The sequence below is a fragment of the Trifolium pratense genome, linkage group LG7 (assembly GCF_020283565.1).
Source record: "Trifolium pratense cultivar HEN17-A07 linkage group LG7, ARS_RC_1.1, whole genome shotgun sequence".
In the NCBI taxonomy this organism is placed as follows: domain Eukaryota; kingdom Viridiplantae; phylum Streptophyta; class Magnoliopsida; order Fabales; family Fabaceae; genus Trifolium; species Trifolium pratense.
This window is the reverse complement of record NC_060065.1, coordinates 19,952,438-19,967,080: the sequence shown is the minus strand read 5'-3', so window position 1 is coordinate 19,967,080 and position 14,643 is coordinate 19,952,438. Positions and strand designations below refer to the sequence as shown.

The window sequence follows — 14,643 nt, the reverse complement described above, 5'->3', positions numbered from 1 at the left end:
CAAATAATCATGATGTTACAGAGTTTGGAGAAATCGTCTCACATTGTAGAAGACTTTACAACTCTTTTTATGTTAACTCTAGTGTTAAATTTATTAGGATGCAAGCAAACGAGGTTGCTCATAGTTTATATAAGGCGGCCACATGTGTAGCTAGTCCCCAAATATTGGTTGAAATACCAAATTATATTGAACATTTATTGATTAATGAAATGCTATGAACTTGTTGTCTTCAAAAAACAATTTGCTTATAAAAAAAATGCGTACTACCCAAAGACGTAGTTGATAACATCATACTCTAACATTCAATACTTAAGTGAAAATGCGAATTGTATCAGTCTCATTTCCTACGTTTTCATTATCAAAGAGCATTAATTGTTCGATACGTGTATCGAAGAAGTATCCGACACGTATCGGTTATATTTTTTTTTTTTAAAAAATAATATTAATTTCTTATACGTGTATCGGAGAATATCAAACGAGTATCGATATCGAGTACGTATCGGACACCATACCTCGTCATTTTTGAAGTATCGGGGGTTCACAGCCGGAAAGGCATGGTGCCTTTTGATCAATTTGGTCCGTGTGATGAATCAAATGGTCCTAAATGACACACGTGTGTTAGATAGTGCACCTCTTGCACTAGTTAAACACATGAATACAAAAATTTTGTCTTGAAATTTGTGTATTTAATACATTGAAAGTGTAAAAAGTTATTTTTATCAACATTAATTTTATATTTTATTTTTATTTTTGATATACTTAACAAATGCACCTGATGAACCGTTTAACACAGCACTTAAAAAAAAAACTTAAAACAAACCTATACCCAAGATTTATAATTTTTTGATTAAAAAAAAAAAAACTAAACCCAAAAGTAAAAACCAGATACGAATACGACCAACTTCCTTCTCTGCTTAAGGTGCGCTGTCCACCGCCTCCATATTACCCGACCGACAACCGTATTTACCCGTCGGCGTTGAAATGCTTTCAGAACTTAATTGAATCGCAAATTGTTATGTGGTTGAAGTTGAAAATCCTTATTTGCGTGTTTTAACTTATATTTTTTGTTTTAAAATTTATAATACAGTGTGTGTGTGTGTTTCCATTGAGCTTGGTAGTACTTACCTTAGTGAATACATGTTATACTCAGCTTCCAAAATCCTCAATGTCCACGAAAAACCATCACAACGATTATTATTATTCAAAATTTGTTCCAAACTATTCCACTCACTTAAACACCAACATGAACACCAACTGTTCGACCATATTCCCCACCCAAATGCTTCCTCAATTAACCGTTCCATGCTCAATTTCCTGCACAACAACCACCCCTTTCAAGCTCTTTCCATATTCAAGAAACACTCCCACTTTAATTTCCTTCAAAATATCAACGAGGTAACACTTGCCTTGTCGTTCAAGGCTTGTTGTGGAGAGTTCAATTTGGGTTCCCAAATTCATGGATTTGCTGTTGCTACCGGGTTTGTTTCCCGTGTCACTGTGTCGAATTCGTTGATGAAAATGTACTGCAAAGCTGGGTTGTTTCAATGTGCTTTGCGTGTTTTCGAGAGTTTGAGTTGTCCTGATATTGTTTCTTGGAATACTGTTCTTTCTGGATTTGATAAGAATGTTGATGCTTTGAATTTTGCTTGTTTTATGCATTTAAATGGGATAGTTTTTGACCCTGTGACGTATACTACTGCTCTTTCTTTTTGTTGGGATAGGGATAAGGAATGGGATGATTCCGGGTTTTTATTTGGGTTACAATTGCATTCTCTTGTAGTTAAATGTGGATTTGGTTGTGAAGTTTTTATTGGGAACGCACTTGTGACAATGTATTCAATGTGGGGTGGATTAGATGAGGCTCGAAGAGTGTTTGATGAAATGCCTATTAGAGATTTGGTTTCTTGGAATGCAATGCTTTCGGGGTACGCTCAAGAGGGGGAATGTTATGGGCTGGAAGCTGTTTTGTTGTTTGTCAACATGGTAAGACAAGGTATGTTGCTTGACCATGTTTCATTGACTGGTGCGGTTTCTGCTTGTGGTTATGTGAGAAACTTGGAGGTAGGGAAACAGATTCATGGTTTGGCTCAAAAATTGGGTTATGGAACACATGTTGCAGTTTGCAATGTTTTGATTTCGACTTATTCGAAATGTAAGGTTCTTAGAGATGCGAAGGCGGTTTTTCAGCTCATGAGTAGTCGAAATGTAGTGTCTTGGACAACAATGATTTCTATTGATGAAGAGAATGTGGTGTCTCTCTTCAATGCTATGAGAGTTGATGGTGTGTATCCAAATGATGTCACCTTTATAGTATTATTGCATGCTATAACAATCAGGAATATGGTGACAGAAGGTCTAATGGTTCACGGGTTATGCATAAAAAGCTGCTTTTCGTCGGAACAAAATGTCTCTAATAGCCTAATTACCATGTATGCCAAGTTTGAGTCAATTCAAGATTCAAAGAAGATCTTTGAGGAGCTTAACTATCGAGGAACGATATCATGGAATGCATTAATTTCAGGGTATGCTAAAAATGGCTTGTGTAAAGAAGCTTTTCTTACATTTTTGTCTTCAATACAGGAGATAAAGCCCAACCAATACACATTTGGTAGTGTGTTAAATGCCATTGCTGCAGCTGAGGATATATCTTTGAAACACGGGCAACGGTGCCATTCTCACTTGATCAAACTTGGTTTAAACACTGACCCATTTGTTGCAGGGGCTCTGCTTGACATGTATGGCAAGCGTGGTAACATTAGCGAGTCTGAAAGAGTATTCAACGAGACACCCGAAAAAACCCAGTTTTCTTGGACGGGAATGATATCTGCCTATGCCCGCCATGGAGACTATGTGTCAGTGATGAGTTTATATAAGGAAATGGAGACGGAAGGAAGCAGTCCTGACTCCATTACTTTCCTTTCTGTTTTGTCTGCATGTTGTAGAAAGGGAATGGTTGATGTAGGCCATAGAATATTTGACTCTATGGTGAAAAATCATTCAATTGAACCAACCCCTGAGCATTATTCAATTATAGTGGACATGCTGGGCCGTGTGGGACGGTTAGATGAGGCGGAAGAGTTGATGCATCGGATTCCAGGAGGACCTGGACTGTCAGTGTTGCAAAGCTTGCTTGGGTCTTGTAGATTACATGGGAATGTGGAGATGGCAGAGAGGGTTTTAGAGAGTTTAATACAAATGGACCCGGGAAGTTCAGGTCCATATGTGTTGATGGCAAACTTGTATGCTGAGAAAGGGATGTGGGAAAAAGTTGCTGAAGTGCGAAAAAGAATGAGAGAGAGAGGAGTAATAAAGGAAGTGGGATTTAGTTGGGCGGATGTTGCTACTGCTGATTCCTTGCATTTGCATGGTTTCTCATCTGGGGATAAGTCACACCCAGAGTCTGAGAGTATTTGTAAAATGGCAGAGTTTCTAGGATTGCATATGATATTTTCAAAGGAGAGTAGAGTGGAGGAAGGTGATTGGTATGAAGAATTTGAACTGATGAGCCACGGGTAGCTAATGTAATCATATTCATTCAAATAGAAAATCTCGTGTTGAATTGTGTTCAATTCGTATGTTAAATGGGGAATTTTAGAGAGAAAGGGAAGGAGATGGGGACTTTGTTAAAAGAATTCGTTCAAAGCCCTTATTTTTTCAACTTCGGAGTTTCCCCAAATTGAGGGGGTTTTAGCTGTGTACTCATTTCATTCAACTACCAAACTTACAATTTTGCAATACCCCCCCCCCCCCCCCCCCCCCAACCCGATCTTTTTCTCTCTCCTTTCATCAGCACAGACGTTTGTGAATAGCTTGTTTTGATTCAGGTATTCCCTCATTGAGTCTTTTTGATTTCATGTTTGAATTGATGAATCTGGTCTTTCTATCCGCTTTGAATCATTCCATAGCTAATTCAGTGTTATTTCTTACACCTTTTAATTTTGTAAATTTATGAGATTTTATCATTTTTCAAGAAAATATCAATTCTGTCATAACCTACCGAGTTTATGGTGTGGACTTGTGACACTATTGGTCAAAGGTCAATTGGCTGTAATCTTTCAGTAGTTATATTTAAGTATCTTATTGCAATTATTTTTAGTTCATGGTGTGGACTTGTGACATGCTTTATGGAGCAATATATACATTTTTTCTCATCTGATTATTGTGGTAGTTAATTGGTTGCGTTTCTGCGTGTTCCAGCACAATGCAAGGGGGAACATTGTCAATGGCTAACAGTGGTCCAAATACTAATGGACTATATACTGTGTTTGGAAGAGTAATTCATGGACTTGAAGTTCTTGATCTCATGGAAAAGGTATCTTCATTGTCTCCTAATGTTAATTTTTATTTTCTTAATTGTGTTGAAGCTCAAGGTGAACCTCAGACTTATAGGCTATGTTTGCATATTTTCTTAATGAAGAGGTGAATATCATATGGAATTGAAGAGAATTACATTCTATATTATTTTCGTACAACACCCCCAGCCCCCAAAGAAAAGGATGAAGGAGTGGGCTGTTCAGTATCGGATGAAATCGATTCTATCATGTTTCATTCTTTTTAGTATGATTTTCAACAATCCAATATTGGATCCTATTGTTATATTTTTCACCACATTTCTAGCATTTCCATAATTCTAAGCATATAGCCTTGGCAACACAATGAAGGTCTACATTTTTCTACAATGTTATATTTGTGCATTTTGTTGTCACTACTTACTAATATACAGTTAAATGCCTCATCTAGAATTCACGCACAACATGCATTCACATACGCTCTAAATATTATTTTCTGTTGTGCAGACTCCAACAGTGGCAGGGGATCGGCCACTTGCAGAGATAAGGCTCAACCGTGTAACTCTGCATTCTAATCCACTTGCTGTGGTTAGACTGGTCTCTATAATTCATGTAAAATTGAAGTTTCTATTTCCCAAAACAATATAGATCTAACTTCTAAGTAAGATGTCAAAGAGAACTCTTGCATTCTGAATTGAGTCAAAGAGAACTTGGTCATATTACTGTCTTCTGATTTAAAGATTCATTTTGGTAAAATAGTAAATAAAATGTACATTGAACATATTCGAGGCAAGATTGTGTTATGGCACAAGTTACTGCAGTTGATGTGACAATAATTCCAGTTGTGTTGCAATTGTGAAAATGTCAGGTTCATTCATATCATCTTCGAAAAAACCCAGTTTTCTTGGACAAGAATGATATCTGTCTATGCCCCCGCCATGGAGACTGTGTCAGTGATGAGCTTATATAAGGAAATGGGGACGGAAGGAAGCAGTCCTTACTCCATTACTTTCCTTTCTGTTTTGGTTGTATCTTGGAGCATATCACTTTGTATTTCAGTTATTTTCAACCACATAGGGTTACACCATATCCCAACTATTGTAGTTTGAAGAGAAACTTTGCATCTGTTTGGTGGCCATGATAATAGGTATGATATGATAATCGTGGATGAGATAGTGTGTAACTTCTCAGACTATTTGTAAGCATTGTTGACTATCCAACCAACACAAGTGTTTTAAATGTGTTTTGTCCTCACTCACACATTTTCCTAGAACTTCGCGGAATGTCACACATATGAAGAGTGCTTCAACTCAATTACGCTTAACTATGAAGTTCTTATTGTATGTGTTACAAAAAAGATGGTTTTTGCAGATATAGGTAGTGCAAATCAATTCTTTTAATCCTTCCTTCAATCATGCAATTCTATACTTGCGCGACCTCAGGATCCTTCTCATACCGATGTGGACTTGTGCCCTCTTTTTGATTGGAAGCTTCTAAGAGCCACTCATTGTCTATATGCATAACTTGTGAACCGACGATCACTCATCTCGTCAGTGGCAAGAGTCAGATGAGTTGAGTGACATTGAGGTAGGGGTTTGATTCCCACCCACAACAAATATTAACAATACTAATTACTAAATTGGCTATTTAAAAATAGCGTTTTTTCCTCTTTTATACAAAAAAAAAAAGCATTATTTTAAATTAAATTAAATTTTTCTACTAAGAATTTATTAAGAAGATAAGTAGTATTTCTATAAGTTTAGATAGAATACATGTTTTTATTAGTCCACGTGGTTGTAATTTATTCTTATAACCTTAAACAAAAAGCCTACATAGCAATTCCAATGCTACGCCTTGAACCACTCGGCCATCTCTCCTACATAATGATTATGTCCCTAAACCAAGTATTTGAAATACGGGAAAAAAATACCATTCGGGCAATATTTCCAAAGGAGTTGCAAATAACAAAGATCAAATCCTCTCGCTATTCTTGTAACCTTAAGTAACGAAGATCAAATCTTCTCGACTATTGTTAAAATCATTTTATTTGAAAAATCACCATTTTGTCATACCACTTAACTCCACTTTCTTGATATGACATGAAATGTTGAATTATTTTTATTGATTTTCAGTGTAAAATTAATTTATACCAACAATGCGTTTAAACTCATTATTTTATTGAAAATTTATTTTGTCATTTGTTGTATTTTTTCCACCTTACTCTCAAGTCTCAACAATAAAACCTAATTGAAGGTAACATTTCATGGCAATTGATTACAATCAGAAAACAAATATACAACTTTCATCTTCTTAAAACACAAATAAATACGCAACTGCGATCTGGAGGAAATTAAAACTACTTGATGTCAAAATTAACCTCCAAATCTAGATTATGTGGTCCAGTGAGCCGGATACCGGTGGTGAAAAAATAGCACAAATAAATTAAGAAAAAAAGAGATTTTTTTATGAGAAAATAGAGAGAATAAAGAATTTATAAAAAGCAAAAAAGATAATTTTTTATATCAAGTTACATATAAATAGAGTGGCAGTGCAGTGGCAAACCCAAACCCAAGCATCATAACCTTGTTCTCCAGAAGCATCAAATAAATCCTCCAATGGTATGTAGCAACTCTTGTCGATGATTCTCTTCTCTTTGTCTTTTTCTTAATCACTCACTTTTTTCTTTCAATTTTGTTTTCAGTCTGTTACTCTTCACACAAACCTAGGTGATATCAAATGCGAAATCTTCTGCGACGAGGTCCCTAAAACCTCCGAGGTACTTACTTACTTCTTCATATTCATATTCTGATTCGCTTATTATTTGATTTTGTAATAACTTATGACATGTTGGTAAGCTGTTTTTAGCTTATTTTCGTAAGTTCTTCTAGATAGTTTATTAAAATAACTTATAGTTATGTAACAAAAAAAAAAAACAAAAAAACTTATAGTTAATATAAAAATAGGTTATTCATAAGTCTGAAGCATAGACTCCAGACACTATCGCATGTCTGACACTGGTACATGTCTAATTCGAGGAGTGTATGTGCTTCACATTATAAGGGATTGTTTGGATTAGCTTATTTATGAGCTTATAAAAAATAGATTATACAAATAAATAAGCTTTTATGTTAATTCATAAGTTGTCGCTAGCGAAAATTGTATTTTTTAAGCTGTTTTTTCATAAACTACCTTAACAAGCTTATGAGTAATACATAAAAGCTTATTTTTTTGCACAAGTTATTTTGTATAAGCTCAAAATAAGTTAATCCAAATGGGCCCTAAGTAAGTTTATCTTCATAAGCACTTGTGCTTTAAGCTGCAAATTAAGTTGTTTATCCAAACAAGGTCTATATCTCATCATATAGACATTTGTAAAGATAATTTAGATACAAAATATAACAGATTGGTGTCATGGAGAGATTAAATTGGATGACAATTTGGATGCATAGTCATTAAACTCTTTTGTTAACTTGGAAATGAAAATGTTTTCTTTTACTTTTTTTCTTCTTTCAATTTTATTAAGTGTTTTGGATTGAACCTGAAATAAGTTAATCTAATTACTCGTTTATGCTATGTTGCTTTTATGCATAGAATGGAGTACTTGATTACATGGTTATCAGTAGTGAATCTTTAGTGTGTATCTGTTTTGGATGTGAATCTCATGTTGAATATAGATTCACTATGATGAATCATGGTTCATTTGAATGAATCACTACCTAAACTTAGTGTAGCCAGCCAAATTTTTGTCAACTTTGTATAGCCGACCAACTACTTTTCATATATCATATATCAACTTATAATTTTGTTACATCATTGTTTTTACTTTAAAATGTAATATTTTATTATTGGTATGTATATTTCGATTCATAATAAGATCTGATTCACGATTCAGAAAATAATGATTTGATAACGATGCTTGGTTAAACAAAAATAATGATTGTGAACGAAGCCACTGCATCTCTTATGCAATTTTACCCTAAGTTGAAGCATGTCATTCTTACCCTTTTCTTGTTGTTTTTATTGGTTGTTCTATATTGAAGAGTGCTGTAACTAACAATTCAACTTTCATGTCTAAATGCAATACAGAATTTTTTAGCGCTGTGTGCGAGTGGTTACTATGATGGGACTATATTTCACCGCAATATTAAAGGCTTTATGATTCAAGGTGGAGACCCAACTGGTACTGGCAAAGGAGGGACTAGTATATGGGGCAAGAAGTTCAACGACGAGATAAGAGAATCATTGAAGGTGAGCTCATCCGCCGTGCTAATTACTTTGAAATTTTGTTTTTTGGGTGGTATTTGTCAGGCATGTTAGCGCAGCGAAAAACATACTGTATGGATTTTAGATTTAGTGTATTTTAAAAAACAAGCAAAATAAGACTTAGGTTTAAAAACCATATTTGGTTCTACCGAAAATGCTGTATAGAATAAAGTGTTAAATAGTGGATATAGAGGTGCTAAAGCATAGTGACATTTGAACAAGTTGCCATTCCATGATATGTTATTTAGTACAAAATGTTGTCAAATAGCAGCTTTAGCAGCTCTATAGGAGTTACTGTTGCATAACTGAATTTAAACAAACCACTATTTTTCGCTATCAGCAAAAGACAACACTGTATTCTATTCGCTTTTGTCCAACAGTCAAATGCTTCCTTTGGCCATATTTTATACTTTTTAATCAATGCCAATTTCAGAACTTTGAAATCTGGGTTTATCACATAGTTTCTATTTGGATAAATGTCACTTTCGTTAGCATTGCATTATGATATTCTGATATCAAGATGATCCAATTGAAAAACACCTTTGCATTCAAAATGGCTTTTTAAATGACTCCAAGTTATTTGATTGTTTTGTCTATAACTGAAATTAAAAAGTAGTCGAAGAATTCTCTTATTCGCAATATATAATTGTGTTATTTCTTATACCTTTTAACTTCGTAAAATTATGAGATTTTATCATTTTTCAAGAAAATATCAATTTTATCATAACCTAGTGGGTTGTTTGTCTTGTTTTTACTCAACATTTGAAAAATGCCGTTCCAAGTTCCAATGCTTAATTATCTATCTGGTCAATGGTCAATTTGCTGTAATCTTTGAATAGTTATATTTAAGTATCTTATTGCGATTATCTTTAGTTTATGGTGTGGACTGGGGACCGGCAAAAGCATAATGAAAAATTTCTCTTGACATGATTTATGGAGTAACTATGTACATTTTTTTCATCTGATTACTGTGGTAGTTAATTGGTTGCGTTTTTGTGTGTTCCAGCACAATGCAAGGGGAATGTTGTCAATGGCTAACAGTGGTCCAAATACTAATGGAAGTCAGTTCTTCATTAGTTATGCAAAACAGCCCCATTTGAATGGACTATATACTGTGTTTGGAAGAGTAATTCATGGATTTGAAGTTCTTGATCTCATGGAAAAGGTATCTTCATCATCTCACAATCTTAACTTTTACTTTTTTAATGATTGAGTTGAGGATCATGGTGAACCTCAGACTTGTAGGCTATGTTTGCATATTTTCTTAATGAAGAGGGGAATAGAAGGATCCTTTTGTGATTACGTTCTATTTCTCCACATTTCATTCATTTACATCCATCTAAACATAGCCTTGGCAACCCAATGATGGTCTACCTTGATTTACAATGTTGTATTTTTGCATTTGTTACCAATATACACTCAAACGCCTCATCTATAATTCACACGCAACATATGCACTAACACACATACACTAAACATCTGAATTTTTTTGTTGTTGTGCAGACTCCAACAGGGGCAGGTGATCGACCACTTGCAGAGATAAGGCTCAACCGTGTAACGATGCATTCTAACCCACTTGCTGGTTAGACCAGTCTCTATAGTTCATGTAAAATTGAAGTTTCTATTTCCCAAAACTATAGATCTAACTTCTAAGTAGAGGTCAAAGAGAATTCTTACATTCTGATTCAAGTACTTGGTCATATATTATTGTCTTCAGATTTAAAGATTCATTTGGGTAAAATAGTAAAATGTACATGGACATATTTGAGGCAAATTTTTTTATGGATTAAGATATATGCTATTGCTTTGAACCACCTTAGGCTCTCTTTTGTTTGTGCAAGTGAAAAATATTGATTAAGATACCTGCAAGTAAAACTCTCTTGATTGGAGTAGCAGAATCTTTAAAAATTGTGTTGAAGATCTAAAAAAAGCTTCTCTTCGATATCATCCTTCTCCTTCACAAGCAAAGTTCAGCATTCTACATTTATGTCTATAATATACTTTTGCTAAATATTTAACAATAATTTCACACAAAATGTACAAGTTTTATTACAGAACCGAGTGAAACTACGTACATTTGGAAGATATAAAACTTCATGTAGCCCCGACACTTCAAAATGAAAGTGTATTCGATGTTTGTAATATTACTCCATAGTATAAAGCAACACATCGTAAATTAAATTTATTTTTTTTGGAAAGCAAATTTTATTAATGAGTGAATTGGACACAAATGTGTGCTAAATTCGCTACTCCAAATCAAGTCTGATTACAAAACAAACCACCATTACATATGCTTTAAACCTCCATTTCATCCTTGATTCTGGTACAACACACATCGAAAATTAAAATAAGACATTAAGAACGATATTACGAAATTAATATCGATCGACTATGATAAAATCATCATCCTCAAGAACTTGAACATCTTTTTCTCCAACAAAATGTTCTCTACCCATTTCTTTCACCAAATTCACAAACCCTACCCTTTGTTCCTTAGAAAGAGGTACATATGGTAGCCTGAAAACAGGCTTAATAATCCCAAGTTGAGCAAGAGCAGTGTTCAAAGCAATAGGGCTTGGCTCTATAATAAGCCAATGAAACAAAGGCATAAGCTTTGAATGAAGTGTTGGATTCTTACCCTCAAACACAAGTTCCCTCATTAAACCAGGAACTAAATTGCTTGCAACAGATTGAACTCCAACAGCACCACAATCCCATTTAGCTTCATGGATTAGACTATCAACACTCCATACAACAATTCCTTTATCAGTATACAATTTCACCCTCTCATTTCCCACACACTCTTTGATGCCAACAAAATTAGGGTTTTGAGCCAAGATTTCAACCACACTAGGAGGAATATCTTGATTAGATCTTGAAGGTACATTGTATATAATGATAGGTCCTATAGGAAGCAAACTATTATAATGAGCAACTAAACCTGCCATTGAGGTTCTTCCATAGTAAGGGTTTATATGAAGTGCAGCATCCATTCCAACAGCGAAACCTCGCTCGGTTGCGTTAATAGCTTCTTTTGTACAGTTGCTTCCTGCATTACCAATAACTTTAACTTTGTCGCCGAAAGAGCTTACTGTGTGAGCAATTAGCATTATTTGTTCATCCCATGTCATTAATTGGCCTTCACCAGTTGAACCAGCAACAAGAATACCTTCAACACCATTTGCAATTTGTGTATTCACCAAGTTATCATATGCTTCAAGATCAAATCCGCCACTAGGTAAGTACGGAGTCTTAACAGCCGTGATAAATCTCAGACTCCGTACTTCCTCAATCGATGTCCTGTAAACACAGACAGTAAACAAAACTTAATCCCATCACCACAGAAGCTTCACTTTCTTTATCATGAAATATATTGTTTAAGTTTGGTTAACAGGTTCAGATTTGTTAACAAAAACTAGTCCTGTAAATGGATCTATTGAATTTAATAGGAGAATGAATTCATTCATATGAAGTAAAAGATATATCATTCAAATCAACCTATCTTTTACGGCCGCTGAGCTGCTCAACCGCAGGCGAACATCAAATCTCGCATTTGCTTGTTGAAGCTTACAGTATGTGCTCCTGGTTAAAGAAATATTGAATTCACTAAACTAACCAAAATTTGGATTAATAGCTACAAAATTTTTGGTATCTTTCTAATCCAGTTAGCACTAATTTTTGGTATGTGCTGAAGGACCACGGTTCGACCCACCGCAACTACGATCGGGAGGGGTTGAAACCACTTGATACAAAAACTGACCTTTAAACCAGATTAGGCGGTCCATTGGACTGGATACTGGTGGTGAAAAAAAATTTGGTCTTCTTAACTTTACAATCTATTTATGATCCATTATTTCACGTATCATATGACTAGCATGTAAACAATGGCATAACTATCTGGAAGTTATAACATGAATCATTACAACCGAAAAACCATGAATTAACTACTATCCATAACATGAATCATCACCATATGACTTTTTGAAAATCTATTATAACATGTTAGTATGTATAAAAACCTGTTTCGTATTAACATCTTTCGCTTAATATATTTCTTTTAAGGATTTAATTTTACACATGCATTTAATCAAATCAAATCAAATCATATAATGTGTAACCAAAAAAAAAAAATCAAATCATATCATGTAGATATTTGTGAAGATATCTTAGAAACTAATCTGTAAAAGTGATTACTATATGACCTGTTTGTTTTATCTGTAAAAGAGTGATTTTTTTTTATTTTTTTTGTATTTTTAAAATCGATTTTTATGATAACTTAATTAAAAATAGTAAAAGATATTTCAAATTCATATTTGTATAAATTAAAAGAGTGATTTTGACATTCGGTAACTTAAATTTCATGTTAGAGATTTTAACTTAATAAAAATAATTTTTTTAAAAAAAATATCTCTCAAAATAGCTATTTAAAATAGCTTCTTATTTGTGTACCAAAAAAAAAAAGCTTATTATTTTAGTGATGTTTTGAAATTTTATCATCCAAAAAATTTGTAACAAAATGATGAAATATTTAAAACAATCTTTTAAGATAAACTATTTATGGCCCGTTTGAATTTGGTTTACTCCCTCTGTCCCAAACCTTTGGTCCTTTTCGTTTATGAAAATAACTTATGCAAATAAATAAACTTTTATGTTAATTCATAAGTTTTCTCACAAAACTTGTATTTTTATAAGTTGTTTTCTCATAAACTACTTTGAAAAACTTATAATAATACTTAAAAGCTTATTTATTTGCATAACTAATTTCACATAAGCTTAAAAATAAGTCAATCCAAACGAACCCTTAAACTAATTTCTTATTTAGAGAAACTAATACAAACAGGTCTTTAATGTGAATTGATTGGATACATGAATCAAATATTTCACACTATCATACATAGCAATTGATCTTTTTCTTTAAACATGTCAAAAATTTATACAAACCAATATGCTTAATTTTTTTTTTGGGTTTGTAAAGGGAGTAACAAAGGAAGAACAAACATTATATTATTAATAAGATACAACAAAGAAAATTAAGCAAATAAAGTAAACTGAAGAAAAAATAAACAAAGAGATTATTATGAAAAAATGTTAACCTGTTGTTATTGAAGTTGCTGGTGATAGAGGTGGAAAACGGTAAATTGGAAGCTCTCAACATAGTCACTGAATCAAAGACAAGATTGAAGTTCTGGAAAACAACTTTGGTTTAAATAAAAAAGATCAAAAAGAATGAATAATAATAGCAGACAGACAGTCCAAAGAAAGAATGACCCCTCGCCAACACCAACTAACAACAAAGACCAAAATGAATAACAAAGTTTTTTTTTTTGACTAGTCTAGTGGCTAGAACCCGGACTCCTGCACATATAGTATGATGTCTCTACCAACTGAGTTAAACTCACGAGCACAAATAAATAACAAAGTTATTTGTCAATAGAGAAATTTTATACAATTTTTTAATTAATCAATGAACCAAACAAATTAATGGGTCCTTGTTGCTCATATTAAAAGAAGTTTAATTGAGATGCACATAAATTATGTAATACTAGTTGTTTTTACGATCATTTAAAAACTATTAACTTGTCATGTCATATCAAGAAAGTATAGTGAAGTGGCGGAAAATATGGTTAGACATTAGTTGACGGTATAAAATTATTTTACACTATGAGTGCAAGCATATTTCTTTTTCTCTATTAAAATTAAAATCAAAATCCTTAAATTTCACTTTGAAACACCACCAAGCATGAAGATTAAAAAAGATTAAAAACACAATTATTTCTAATTTTTAAAACTATCTTTATATATAATAATTCGACACTACCACATCCGAGATGAGTTGGGTGTCAATGTTCAAAATATCCTTTTTAAAGTTGTTAGATTACTGAGTTATCGAGCTTTTCAAGTTAGTATAATCTAGTCATTAGAGTTTTCTATATGTTCTTTTGTAACCATTATTTTAGAAAGTTAAGTCATTGTACGTAATAATGAAACCTTAGTAGCTTCCTTTTGTTTTCTCCCGTTGTATCCCTTTTCTAGGGACGGATTCATAAGCTTATCACATCGGGGGCCGAAAAATAGTAAAACAATAAAAATG

The 14,643-nt window shown here is 33.5% G+C and overlaps 3 protein-coding genes across 6 annotated transcripts; 2 read left to right on the top strand and 1 right to left on the bottom strand.

Annotated features, from left to right (window-relative positions):
- Window positions 1-735: 735 nt before the first annotated feature.
- On the top strand, window positions 736-5,513 carry LOC123899022 (pentatricopeptide repeat-containing protein At4g32430, mitochondrial). Of its 2 annotated transcripts, none has more exons than XM_045950079.1 (3): window positions 736-3,824; window positions 4,198-4,312; window positions 5,158-5,513. In XM_045950079.1, exon 1 carries the CDS (start codon window positions 1,138-1,140, stop codon window positions 3,514-3,516), a length of 2,379 nt encoding a protein of 792 aa, XP_045806035.1. In that variant the 5' UTR covers window positions 736-1,137; the 3' UTR covers window positions 3,517-3,824; window positions 4,198-4,312; window positions 5,158-5,513. The 2 variants fall into 2 exon arrangements, with proteins under 2 accessions (XP_045806035.1, XP_045806034.1); XM_045950078.1 differs by having other exon boundaries at window positions 4,797-5,513.
- A 1,292-nt stretch (window positions 5,514-6,805) lies between these two features.
- On the top strand, window positions 6,806-10,421 carry LOC123898794 (peptidyl-prolyl cis-trans isomerase CYP18-1). Its single transcript, XM_045949810.1, has 5 exons — window positions 6,806-6,907; window positions 6,991-7,065; window positions 8,376-8,537; window positions 9,559-9,717; window positions 10,056-10,421. Exons 1-5 carry the CDS (start codon window positions 6,905-6,907, stop codon window positions 10,137-10,139), a joined length of 483 nt encoding a protein of 160 aa, XP_045805766.1. The 5' UTR covers window positions 6,806-6,904; the 3' UTR covers window positions 10,140-10,421.
- Window positions 10,422-10,709: 288 nt separating this feature from the next.
- Window positions 10,710-13,861, bottom strand: LOC123898793 (4-hydroxy-tetrahydrodipicolinate synthase, chloroplastic-like). 3 transcript variants are annotated; one of them, XM_045949805.1, is made up of 4 exons: window positions 13,828-13,861; window positions 13,646-13,737; window positions 12,051-12,134; window positions 10,710-11,852 (listed from the first exon to the last, which is right to left on the bottom strand). In XM_045949805.1, the coding sequence occupies exons 2-4, from the start codon at window positions 13,705-13,707 to the stop codon at window positions 10,928-10,930; spliced, it is 1,071 nt and encodes a 356-aa protein (XP_045805761.1). In that variant the 5' UTR covers window positions 13,708-13,737; window positions 13,828-13,861; the 3' UTR covers window positions 10,710-10,927. The 3 variants fall into 3 exon arrangements, with proteins under 3 accessions (XP_045805761.1, XP_045805762.1, XP_045805760.1); XM_045949806.1 differs by lacking the exon at window positions 12,051-12,134; XM_045949804.1 differs by lacking the exon at window positions 13,828-13,861 and having other exon boundaries at window positions 13,646-13,809.
- Between the last annotated feature and the right edge of the window lie 782 nt (window positions 13,862-14,643).